Source organism: Hemiscyllium ocellatum, chromosome 25, assembly GCF_020745735.1.
Source record: "Hemiscyllium ocellatum isolate sHemOce1 chromosome 25, sHemOce1.pat.X.cur, whole genome shotgun sequence".
In the NCBI taxonomy this organism is placed as follows: Eukaryota; Metazoa; Chordata; class Chondrichthyes; order Orectolobiformes; family Hemiscylliidae; genus Hemiscyllium; species Hemiscyllium ocellatum.
In genome coordinates, this window is record NC_083425.1 from 7,796,312 (window position 1) to 7,809,904 (window position 13,593).

At 47.1% G+C, this 13,593-nt stretch overlaps 1 protein-coding gene across 2 annotated transcripts in view; it reads left to right on the forward strand.

Annotated features, from left to right (window-relative positions):
• LOC132827915 (protein kinase C alpha type) overlaps nucleotides 1-13,593 on the forward strand; it is a 404,683-nt gene that overhangs the window by 235,576 nt on the left and 155,514 nt on the right. For both annotated transcript variants that reach the window (XM_060844727.1, XM_060844728.1), the window contains exon 5: nucleotides 3,342-3,473. In XM_060844727.1, the coding sequence (XP_060700710.1) occupies nucleotides 3,342-3,473 (132 nt within the window). The remainder of the gene's footprint in view (nucleotides 1-3,341; nucleotides 3,474-13,593) is intronic.

Sequence of the window (13,593 nt, forward strand, 5' to 3'; positions counted from 1 at the left end):
TGAATAAGGAAGGGTTTGGAGGGATATGGGCCAGGTGCTGGCAGGTGGGACTAGATTGGGTTGGGATATCTGGTCGGCATGGACAGGTTGGACCGAAGGGTCTGTTTCTGTGCTATACATCTCTATGACTCTCTGACCCCCCCCCCGCAATATGTTTATTGAAGTAGCGCATTACTGCAGCAGTGTAGTCTGCAGAACCAAGATTCAAATTGTTAGTCATTCCTGGGGAAAGCTGAAGAGCATTTGCGGCACTCCGTCTGTACGGGGACAAATCTAATCAGAGCAGAATCTGTTCTGGAACTTCTTCCCTCCCTTCTTCTGGAGGACTGACCTGTGTATGTACGGCAGGGTCGGGGAGCGTGATGTTCCCCAGGATCTGTAACCTCCTCCAGTACCACTACCACCCGCCCATTCTCCAGGAGCGGCAGCTCTCCAGTGCTCAGTTCCCCCCAACCAGGAGGATCCCAGTCAGGTTCACGTTCTCATTTGGCTCTTTCCAAGCAGAGTCCTGACCCTCAGCAGCAGCAGTAACCCCAACCCATGTCTCAGTGCCCTAACCAGCAGCCCCTCACACGTCAAACCTTCAGATCAATGCGAGCAGCTGTAGCTCAGTGAGTCTGGAGGGTCTGAGTTCGAGTCCCCCTGCAGAGTGGGAGGTGTGGGGGAGGGGAATGGGGGAGGTGGAGGGCTGTGGGAGTACCACACTGCCTGCAGTATCATCTATCGGCTGGGCCATCTCACCAAGACCAGATCTCAGTTCTATGTCAAAGTTCCCATTGAACCATTTCAAGTGAGGGCAGAGACATTATTTCCAGTGCCCTGGTCTACGTTTATATCTTAATCTGTATCGCAAGTATGCAAATTAGCGACCCATTCCTTACAACAGTATTTGGGCTTCAGAACTACATAGAGAGAAGCTCAGCACAGAAAAGGGCCCTTCGGCCCATCACGTCTGCGCAGATCAATAACAGCCACCTCCAGCACTTGGCCCACAGCTTTGTATGACTTGGCGTGACAAGTGCAGGAGGGAGGCCTTCACATACTTAGACCACTGGGATGCTTTCCTGGGTGGGAGATTTGCTCGTGTGGTTCGGGGGGGTTTAAACTAGTAGGAGTCAGACCTACGTATGTGAGAGGGGAGCAGTTGTAGACGGGGCAGTCACAGGATCTAGTGAATCTATCAGGGAGGTTTTCCATGTGATTAAACAAAAGAATGGTTTAAAGTGCGTCTGCTTTAATGCTCAGAGTGTCAGAAATAAGAGTGATGCGGTTTGAGCATGGATCAGTACTTGAGACTATGATGTTGTGGCCATAACGGAGACGTGGGTTTCACAGGGGCAGGAATGGTTGCTAGATGTTCCAGGGTTTAGAATGTTTAAAAAGAGGAGGGGGTGTAGCATTGCTAATCAGAGAGTGCATGACAGCTACAGAAATGAAGGTTGTCATAGAGTCATACAGATGTACAGCATGGAAACAGACCCTTCGGTCCAACCCGTCCATGCTGACCAGATATCCCAACCCAATCTAGTCCCACCTGCCAGCACCCGGCCTATATCCCTACAAACCCTTCCTATTCATGTACCCATCCAAATGCCTTTTAAATGTTGCAATTGTACCAGCCTCCACCACTTCCTCTGGCAGCTCATTCCATACACGTACCACTCTCTGTGTGAAAAAGTTGCCCCTCAGGTCTCTTTTATATCTTTCCTCTCTCACCCTAGACCTATGCCCTCTAGTTCTGGACTCCCCCACCCCAGGGAAAAGATTTTGTCTATTTATCATATCCATGCCCCTCATGAATTTATAAACCTCTATAAGATCAGCTCTCAGCCTCTGACACTCCAGGGGAAACAACCTCAGCCTATTTAACCTCTCCCTATAGCTCAAATCCTCCAACCCTGGCAACATCCTTATAAATCCTTTCTGAACCCTTTCAAGTTTCACAACATCCTTCCGAAAGGAGGGAGACCTGAATTGTACACAATATTCCAAAATTGGCCTAACCAATGTCCTGTACAGCCACAACATAACTTCCGAACTCCTGTACTCAATACTCTCACCAATAAAAGAAAGCATACCAAACACCTCCTTCACTATTCTATCTACCTGTGACTCCACTTTCAAGGAGCTATGAATCTGCACTCCAAGATTTCTTTGTTCAGCAACACTCCCTAGGACCTTACCATTAAGTGTATAAGTCCTGCTAAGATTTGCTTTCCCAAAATGCAGCACCTCACATTTATCTGAATTAAACTCATCTGCCACTCCTCAGCCCATTGACCCATCTGATCAAAATCCCGTTGTAATCTGAGGTAACCTTCTCCCATTACACCTCCAATTTTGATGTAATCTGCAAACTTACTAACTGTACCTCTTATGCTCGCATTCAAATCATTTATATAAACGACGAAAGGTAGTGGACCCAGCACCGATCCTTGTGGCACTCCATTGGTCACAGGCCTCCAGTCTGAAAAGCAACCCTCCACCACCACCCTCTGTCTTCTATCTTTGAGCCAGTTTTGTATCTAAATGGCTAGTTCTCCCTGTATTCCATGAGATCTAACCTTGCTAACCAGTCTCCCATGGGGAACCTTGCCGAATGCCTTACTGAAGTCCAGATAGATCATGTCCACTGTTCGAGGAAGGTTTATCTACTGTGTCAGTATGGGTGGAAGTTAGGAACAGCAAGGGAGCAGTCACCTCATTGGGGGTCTTCTGCAGACCCCCTCATAGCAGTACGGAGATTGAAGAACTCATAGGCTGGCAGATTTTGGAAAAATGCAGATGTAGCAGGGTTGTTGTTATAGGTGACTTCAACTTTCCCAATATTGACTGGAACCTCCTTCGTGCAGGTGGTTTGGATGGAGCTGTTTACTCAGGTTTGTTCAGGATGGGTTCCTTACTCAGTATGTAGACAGGCGATGAGGGGGTAAGCCATTTTGGATTTGGTGCTTGGCAGTGAGCCAGGACATATCTCGTGGTGGGAGAACACTTCAGTGACAGTGACCACAAACTGCCTCACATTTACCATAGCCATGGAGAGGTAAAGGAGCAGTTACCAAGGGAAGATATTTAATTGGGGAAAGGGAATTATGTCACTATCAGACAGGAGTTGGGAAGTACAGATTGGGAGCAATTGTTCCACAGAAAGGGCACAACAGACTGTGGAGACTGTTTAAGGAGCAGTTGTTGTGAGTGATGCATAAATTTGTTCCTCTGAGACAGGCAAGAAGGGGTAAGAATAAGGAGCCTTGGATGACGAGAACAGAGGAGCTTCAGCGTGGTGAGTGTTGTGGATCAAATGACCATTTCTGTAACATATGTATCTTCCTTCTCCTCAGCCTGTGACCTAAACGTACACAAGAAATGTGTGATAAACGTGCCCAGTATGTGTGGAACTGACCACACGGAGAGGAGGGGCCGAATATTCCTGAAAGTGGAAGTGGACAATGACAACTTGCTCCATGTTACAGGTAAATCTCTAGCTGTATCTAATATTGGGGACCACGGTGATATGGGGACACAGGCTGGGAAAGTCTTGTATTAACTGGAGAGACCCTCTGAAATGAAATAATGTTTTTCAGCTCATAATGATGGAATATAGCATTGCAAACTCAAAGCAGACTCGGCCCTGAACCTCCAAACTTCCTGACGAAGGGCTCTTGCCTGAAATGTTGATTCTCCTGCTCCTCGGATGCTGCCTGACCTGCTGTACTTTCCCAGCACCACACACTCTCGACTCTGATCTTCAGCATCTGCAGTCCTCACCTTCTCCAACCCTGTGCTAATCCAGACCCCTGGTTCGGTGAAACTTTTGTCAACCTCATCATGTGTTTACAGTGTACACAGAGGCCATTTGACCCAACTGACTGATGCTGGCCTGTATACTCCACACAGCCCTCTGCCCACCTTCCTTCATCTTGCCCTCTTGCTGTAATTTTCTGTGCCCTGTGTGTTTTCACAGTTCCCCATCAGTGCCTAATTTATGCCACACAAAACAGTAAACCTGTGACGTTTTCAGCGGATGGAACATGTGACTAGACAGAGTCTGGAACTTGGAACAACCAAACCCGAGCCGGAATTTACTTTCCAAATCGTTGCTATAGGAATCTTTGGGTAGACATCGAGGTGGGGCATTGTAGCTTCTGCCCCGCCCTAAGGTTGTGCTTGAACCAAGTAAACGTATCAGATTTATCCAGTACAAGCAAACCTTGTCCAACATAGAGCATGGCTTTCCAAAAATCTCTACCCTAACCAAATGCAAGACTTGTTGCAGTTTGATGTTAATATTCTGCTTTCTGCTTGGATTTTTGAAAGCAGCAACTACTTACTCATAGCAAGGTCTGTGTTCAGAGGGGTTTTTGAGAAGCTGAGACTAGCTGTCTTTGTATATGAAACACAAAACATTGGTGTACAAGTCCAGTGAGTCATTAGGAAGGCAAATAGATGTTTGGTTGTCATTGTAAGTGGATGGAGTATTAAAGTAAGGAACACTTGCTACCACCAAAGAGGGTTTCCCTGAGAGTTGAGCTCTGTACACCTTAGTATTTTCTTATTTAAGGAGGACTACACTTGCATTGGAGATTTCAGGGAAGGTTCACTGGGGCAGATTTCTGGAACAAAGGAGTTGACTCATGAGGAGAGGCTCAGGCAATACTGTTTGGAGTTTAGAATAAAGAAAGATGATCTTATTGAAACATATAAGATCCTGAAGAGTCTTGAGCAAGGCTAGATGCAGAGAGAATATCTTCCCTTGGGGTCAAGTCTCAAACAAAGGACACAGTGACAGAATGATCGATCGCCCTTTTCAGATGGAGGAGGAGGGTTGTAAAATTTTGGAATTCTTTCAAGAGCAGAGGAGACTGGGTCACTGAATGGATTCAGGACTGATCTTTGATCAACAGGAGAGGCGAGGGTCATGGGTAACAGTGAATCGGATCAGCACTGATCTTCTTGATTGGTGGAGCAAGTTCAAGGCCAGCGAGTGGTCTACAGCCTGCTCCTGATCATCGACCAAATCACAGAGTTCTTATAATGCAGCAGGAGGTTATTCGGCCCATTACATCTGCACTGCCTCATTAAATGAGCGTCTTTACCCCGTGCCAATCTCTTCCCCTTGGCCTTGCACATTTTTATCCAAGCACTCATTCAGTACCCTCTTAAATACTTCAACTGAACCTGCCTCCACCTCATTTCCAGGCAGTGTATTCCACACCCGAACTACTCACTGGCTGAAGTATGTTTTCCTGAGATCTCTGTTGGTTTGTTTAACAAATCGCTGTAAATCTATGTCCTGTTGTTCCTTTTAAGAGCAGGAGCAGTTTCTCCCTTGCCACTCTATCCAGCCCGCTCAGGATTTTACAATCCTCGATCACATCTCCTCTCAGCTTTCCTCTCTCACAAGGAGAACAGTTTTAACTCCTCCCATCTATTCACAAAATTACATTTTCACAGAGCTGGAGTCTTGTCAAGTTCTTTGCATTCTCTCCAATGTATTCACATCTTTCCTATAATGTGGTATCAGAACTGGACACAGTTCTCCACCTGGACTCCACCAAGTGCCTTAGTTCTAGTATCTAAGTGTCTAACAAGTTGAACGCCATTTCCTTGTTCTTGTACTTAATGCCTGTATTAATGAAGCCAATTCAGGGAACTGCTGCCAATGTGGACTGTAGTTAAGACTCAACCAGCTGCCAGACCGAGTAACGGAGGCAGATTCCCAGCTGTCAGACCGAGTAACGGAGGCAGATTCCCAGGTGTCAGACCGAGTAAGGAAGGCAGATTCCCAGCTGTCAGACCGGGTAAGGAAGGCAGATTCCCTGCTGTCAGACCGGGTAAGGAAGGCAGATTCCCAGCTGTCAGATCGGGTAAGGAAGGCAGATTCCCAGCTGTCAGACCGGGTAAGGAAGGCAGATTCCCAGCTGTCAGATCACGTAAGGAAGGCAGATTCCCAGCTGTCAGACCGGGTAAGGAAGGCAGATTCCCAGCTGTCAGACCGGGTAAGGAAGGCAGATTCCCAGCTGTCAGACCGGGTAAGGAAGGCAGATTCCCAGGTATCAGACCAGGTAAGGAAGGCAGATTCCCAGTGTCAGACCGGGTAAGGAAGGCAGATTCCCATCTGTCAGACCGGATAAGGAAGGCAGATTCCCAGGTGTCAGACTGGGTAAGGAAGGCAGATTCCCAGCTGTCAGACCGGATAAGGAAGGCCGATTCCCAGGTGTCAGACCGGATAAGGAAGGCCGATTCCCAGGTGTCAGACTGGGTAAGGAAGGTAGATGTCCTTCCCTAAAGCCTGATGATGTTTTCATTAAATAATCCATATTGGATGCCGTTGGGCTGAATTTTAATCCAGGTTATTCATTGAATTCCAGTCTCACCACCAGTGGGATGTGAACTAATGTCCCAGGCCATAAGCCTGGGTTTCTGAATTACAACCCCAGTGAGATAATCATGGTGCCACATGCCTCTCTACTGTTGCTGAGATGATTTCACCATTGGTGAATCACACTGAGCGTGCAGTGCACTTGATAGCAGAGTATGTGTCCCATCTAGCAAGGGTGGCATGGTGGGGTCAGTGGTTAACATTGCTGCCTCACAGCACCAGCGTCCTAGGTTCAATTCCAGCCTCGGGTGACTGTCTGTGTGGTGTTTGCATATTGTCTGCGTGGGTTTCCACCGGGTGCTCCGGTTTCCTCCCACAGTCACAAAGATGTGCTGGCCAGGTGAATTGGCCATGCTAAATTGCCCATAGTGTTAGGTGCATTAGTCAGAGGGAAATGGGTCTGGGTGGGTTACTCTTCGGAGGGTTGGTGTGGACTGGTTGGGCCGAAGGGCCTGTTTCCACACACTGTAGGGGATCTAATCTAAAAAATAGTAGGGAATCTAATCTCCCTTTATTCCACCTTCAGAGCACACGGACGTATTCATTATAACTTCAGAAACAAAAGGTAACACTGGGAAAAGCTCCCAGCAGCTCAATGAGTCATACAGGACAGAAGCAGTCCATTCGGCCCATCATGCCAGTGCTGGTTTTTATAGTCTCACTCTCATCCAATGATACATTCTTAAGAATTTCCTCAGGTTTCTGTGAAAGATATGATTTCATCAACACCTGTCCCCCTTTCAGAGAAAGCTTTCACTTTACATTTTTTTAAAAAGGTCCGCTCCTCATCTTTTTTTGCAACAGGGTTATTATCCTAAATGTATCAGTGTGTGAGGTGATTTTGTTTTAATGTGGAAAGGAACAGGATGGATTTGCAGGAAGCAGAATGTGGGCAGTACAGCTGACAAGCTGAAAACATGGCTCACACAGTTAATCAAACCTATGACGAGGAGAGGACAGCACTCGATGGTGTTTTGTGGGATTGTCTTCGACACCAGCTTCAGTCAGAACATGGGTGTTAGGCCCCGGCGGTAGGCCATTCAGCCCTTCAAGCTTGATCCATGAGATTGAGGTGATCTGGTTGTGGCCCCACCACCCCAGTCCCTTCCCCACCCTCACCTTCCCCAACACCTCAGTGTCTCCCCATGCACCACTTTCTGGAGAAGAGAATTCCACAGGCTAACTCCGTATTAGAGAATTTGCCAATGAGATAAAGCTTAATGGTATAGCAGATAGTGTAGGCAGGAGCATGCAATTACGACAGAGTGAGCAAACGGATAGCAGTAGGATTTCAGTGCAGTGAAATGAAAGCTACACAAGAACATCTGGATTCAGAGCAGGAGTAGAATTATGTTAAGCTTCTTGAGTGTAGTTGGAGCTGTGCTCATTCGGGCAGGTTGGGGAGTATACCACCTCGCTCCTGTCTTGGGGAGTATTCCACCACACTCCTGTCTTGGGGAGTATTCCACCACACTCCTGTCTTGGGGAATATTCCACCTCGCTCCTGTCTTGGGGAATGTTCCACCACACTCCTGCCTTGGGGAATATTCCACCTCGCTCCTGTCTTGGGGAATGTTCCACCACGCTTCTGTCTTGGGGAGTATTCCACCACACTCCTGTCTTGGGGAATGTTCCATCACACTCCTGTCTTGGGGAATATTCCACCACACTCCTGTCTTGGGGAGTATTCCACCTCGCTCCTGTCTTGGGGAGTATTCCACCTCGCTCCTGTCTTGGGGAATGTTCCACCACACTCCTGTTTTGGGGAGTATTCCACCACACTCCTGTCTCAGGAAATATTCCACCACACTCCTGTCTTGGGGAGTATTCCACCTCGCTCCTGTCTTGGGGAATGTTCCACCACGCTTCTGTCTTGGGGAGTATTCCACCACACTCCTGTCTTGGGGAGTATTCCACCACACTCCTGTCTTAGGGAATATTCCACCACACTCCTGTCTTGGGGAATGTTCCACCTCGCTCCTGTCTTGGGGAGTATTCCACCACACTCCTGTCTTAGGGAATATTCCACCACACTCCTGTCTTGGGGAATGTTCCACCTCGCTCCTGTCTTGGGGAATGTTCCACCACACTCCTGTCCTGGGGAATGTTCCACCACACTCCTGTCTTGGGGAATGTTCCACCACGCTCCTGTCTTGGGCAATGTTCCACCACGCTCCTGTCTTGGGGAATGTTCCACCACACTCCTGTCTTGGGGAGTATTCCACCACACTCCTGTCTTGCACCTTTGGGGAGTGTGCGCGTTGCTGCAATATTTCTGGCCTCTGACCTGCCTTTGGAGTCACAGTTCTTGTGTGACTGGTCAAGTTGAGTTTCCGGCCAATGATAACATCCAGGATATTGATATTGGGGATTTGGTGACGGAAACACCAATGAATGCAAAGGGAGGATATCACAAGAGTATTGGATTTCAGATTACCTTTCTGTGTGACATACCCTCGGCCCTTTTAATTGTTGGCAGGGATGTAACTCTGCTCCTTGTCTCCCCTCTCCCCCTACACCTGGCCTCTCTGAAGAGTTTCAGGGCTGACTCTGACTAAGAGGGAGGTGGTTAGCTCAATTGGCTGGATGGCTGGTTTGTAATACAGGGTGATGCTGACTGTGTGGTACAATTCCCACAGCAGCTGAGGTTACCTTGAAGGATTCTTCTCCTCAACCCTCCTCTCACCTGAGGCACCGTGAGGCTTAAATTCATTCTTTCTCTCTCTCTCTCTCTCTCTCTCTCTCTCTCTCTCTCTCTCTCTACTGAGAGAGCAGCCCCATGATCTGGTAAGATTGTGGTGACTGTACCTCTACCTTTAGAGTATCTTGTAAATGTTGGTAATGTCTTGGAAGATGATGGTCATGTCAGGGGGCAGTTAATCCAGTGACCCCCAGCTGGATTGCTGGGGGGTGTAATCTGGGGGTCTGACTTCCAATTCCACCCTATTATCTGGTGTCATTTAAATTTAATAAACCTGCAAATTGAAAGCTAGTGATGGTGACCATCATCGGATATTGTAAAAGCCCATCTGGTTCACTAACGTACTTCAGGGAAGGAAATCTGCCATCCTTACCTGGTCTGGCCTACATGTGACTCCAGACCCACAGTAATGGGGGTGACTTTTAACCACCCTCTGGGGTGGTCAACTAAACCCCACAATTCACAGGCAACAGCTGTTGGTCTTCCCAGGAACAGCCACAGCTCATGAAAGAATAAAAATGCATTATGATGTGAATTATGAGCAGATTGTATATAATTTGGCGATTCTGATCAAAGCAAAATCCTGCAGGCACTGGAAATCTGAAACAGGCTCTGAGATTGCTGAAGAAACTCAACAGGCCTGGCTCCTTCCAATAATACTGGAGAGAAATACTGGAGAGTGGGAGGGATAGGTGGATGGAGAGAGAGAAATACTGGAGAGTGGGAGGGAGTGGGAGGGATAGGTGGATGGAGAGAGAGAAATACTGGAGAGTGGGAGGGAGTGGGAGGGATAGGTGGATGGAGAGAGAGTGGGAGGGATAGGTAGGTGAAGAGAGGGAGGGTTAGGTGGATGGAGAGAGAGTGTTAAAGAATTTAGCTGAATTGTCAATGTAAGTAGAGGACGGATTCTCCAAGATTTTAATTGCGCCTAATTTAATGTTTAGAACCTTAGGTGTGAAATTAATGGCTATGAAAGTAACGCCTCGGTGCATTTTCAGTGGCGAGCATGTTGCAGTTCTGAAGAGCTGACAGGAAATTTGTCGAAGTAGATAGCACCAGTCATGAAATAGGATCAAATATATAAATAGATCAGAAAAACCATCATTGGTTTTGTAACTCTGACATGTCGACAGTTTGTTCTATTTTGAGTTGATAAATTGTCTCTAATCTCTCTTTATTTCTAAAATTTCTGTTCTTCTGATATTTTTCTGTCTCCTCCTGGAGGTTCTGCTGCTATCAATCACCCCCTAATATCTGACCCAAGTGATGATGTTGGTCAGTTAGTGTAAACAAGGAATTCTTTCAGGGAGACAGACACAGGGATACCCACATGCAGCGCGTGCACCCACACACGCATACACATGCACACACACACACGTACACGTACACACGTGCACACACATGCACACGCACACGTACACGTGCACACACGTGCACACACATGCACACGTACACACGCGTGCACGCACACATACACATGCACACACACAACCACAGGTACACACATACACAGACACAGACAGACACAAACACAGACACACAAATGCAGACACACAAACACAGAAACACAGACAGATAGAGAGACTCACTCACAAATAGAGAGACACAGACAAAGACACATATGCGTCTTCAGATCCCCTCCCCGATCATCCTCACTGAAATGGACTAACCGGTCAGAGTCCGGCCTTTGAGGCTTGTCCACCCTGTGGGCTGTTAACCTCAGTAGCCGATGGCAGGTGGTGCCAGTGAAACAGGTGTGCCCCCTCAGTGAGGTGAAAATTGAAAAAGGTTTTAACGGGTCAGGGAGTTGAAGCTGAGGTTCTTCACTCGAATTAACTGTCAGCAGCTGATACTGTTATGGATTAAGGTGTTAAAAGGGCCAGAAGTGTGTGATACCATCTCTGAAAATATCTAAAATCCTGTCAGTGAAGGATCTCACAGTGCAATGGTAGTGACCTTATTTCTGAATCAGAAAATCTGGGTCCAAGTCCCACTTGCCCTGGATATGTGTTAATATGCCTGAGCAGGTCAATTTAAAATAACTGAAATGCTGTTAATGAGGGGAGGGCAGGCAACGGGGGAGCTGGGCACTGAGGAGATTCTCAGTGATGACAGCCCCCATTCACCCATTGTACTCTTTGCTACCTTCCCCCACCCTCCTCTCTGACCTATCACCTCCATCCCCACCCCCATTCACCTATTGTACTCTATGCTACTTTCCCCCCCCCCCTCCCACCCCCCCTCTCATTTACCCCTCCACTCTGCAGGCACCTTGCCTCTATTCCTGATGAAGGGTTTTTGCCCGAAACATCGATTTTCCTGCTCCTCAGATGCTGCCTGACCTGCTGTACTTTTCCAGCACCACTCTGATCTGGACTTTGATTTCCAGCATCTGCAGTCCTTATTTTTACCCTCGCCAACCACCGCCCACCTCTGTTAACATGCTCCTTCAAACCAGCTTTTTTGACTGCAGTTTCTGATGCCCGTAGTAAAGGCTGATGACGTGGCTCAGCATCAGGTGTTGCTCAGTAAAGCTCCGTTACAATATTGAAGGCACCATGTAATTGCAGCTTCTAACTGTTGGACTAATTGTGTACTGAAACGTCTGCATGAAGTGGGAAGTTTTCTGACGCACTCTTCTGGCCCTACATGATGCTGAACAGCAGCAGCAGGAATAATCCACAGATTGCACATGAAGAGTTTGTGGACTGTCAATGGTTTTCCCCCTGCCTTTGAGAGTATTTAAGAATAAACGAGGTTGTAAAGGATGCGTCTGTTTCAGATTTTCCTGTGGTTACTCCTGACAGATTTATGGGAACAATGGGATGTTGTAATACATCGACTTTCACATAGCACACAATTAAAAGCTTACATTAAGGCATTTTTAAAAAAAAGTTGGCGCAAGTTAAAAGCCGCACAATTCTTTCAAGATGGAAATGTAGCCATAACCCGATAAGATAATAAAATAAACTTACACTATAGAAGGGCTCTGGCTTAGATCAAATTGAAGTTCTCCTTTCTTCACACACTGCTCCCCTGTCACCAGTTTTAGAACGAACGGCCTGTGGTATCTCTGACTGACTGACAGCTGCAGCCTTTCCTTCAGTGTGCCATCAGGAAGCTACGCTCAGTGCAGATGTCAGAACCAAAAGATCCTGGAACAGTCCCAGGTGCTGCTCCATCATTCAGTGTACCTGCTCCTGGATGTGGGCATCATAGCCCACTGAAGTGGCATCACAGCCACTGGGCACTCGCAGTTTCTGAATGAAAGAGTTGTGTTTATAATGGCACCATTTTTGGACATCCTGTCTCCCTTTGCAGCCCAGTTAAATACTTTTGAAGGGCAGTCACCTCATCGTAACATCAGAAAAGCGATTGGCAATTTGCACACGGTAATTTCAAGTCTTGGCCTCAGTTTTTATAGATTTTATTCAATTAAACGCTGAGGATGAACTTCCCCTGCATAGCTACTCCACCAGCAGAAAAGGTTCAGTTTGGTTGAGAATTTCCAACTTCATACAGGGCCTCTCTCTTATCTCAATCTCAGCTTTGGGTCTACTGGTTTCTATAGCAACGCAACCTTCCTGTTTCCCATTGTGTCATGAATGATAATTGTTACAGTTTACATTCCCTCGAGCTACAGCTGCTGGTCACCTACTCCAGGAAAAACATGATGGTCTTCCAAAGAAAAGAGGTTTACATTTTTCACTGAATTCCCACAGGATTGGGAATGGAGCCCATTTTCCTGACAGTATTGGCTACAGTTCCCCTCGAGCTTTGAGGAAGAGCACATTGCTACATTTGTCCATGATAAGCTATTGCTTTTTTTCATTTTACACATGGGATGACGGCATCGCTGACCAGGCCAGTATTAATCGCCCATCGCTAATTGCCCAGTTAAGAGTCAACCACATTGCTGCGGGTCTGGAGTCACATGGAGGCCAGACGCAAAAGGAAGGCAGATTTCCTTCTCTTAACGACATTAATGAACCAGATGGATTTTTACAACAAATGCCAATGGCTTCATAGTCATCACCAGACCCTAAATTCGACATTCTTTATCGATGAATATTGGAGTCCTTTCATCTATTAATGTACAGTTAAATTTTGATCTTAATCATTGGTGATCTCCCACTAAACCTCAAGGTAAATGATAAAATATTTTTTATTTAGTTTGTTGGTTGGGGTATAAATATCAGCCAGGAAAAATCTCCTTCTCTTTGAGATAGAACTATGCTATGTTGTAAACCCTGAGAGGACAGACTTTAATAGCTGATCAGAAAAACAATGGCTATCAGTGCGCCACTCCCTCAGCACTGACCCTCCGACAGTGCGGCACTCCCTCAGCACTGACCTTCCCAGTGTGGCACTCCCTCAGTGCTGACCCTCTGACAGTGCGGCACTCCCTCAGTATTGACCCTCGCACAGTGTGGCACTCCCTCAGCACTGACCTTCCCACAGTGTGGCACTCCCTCAGTGCTGACCCTCCCACAGTGTGGCACTCCCTCAG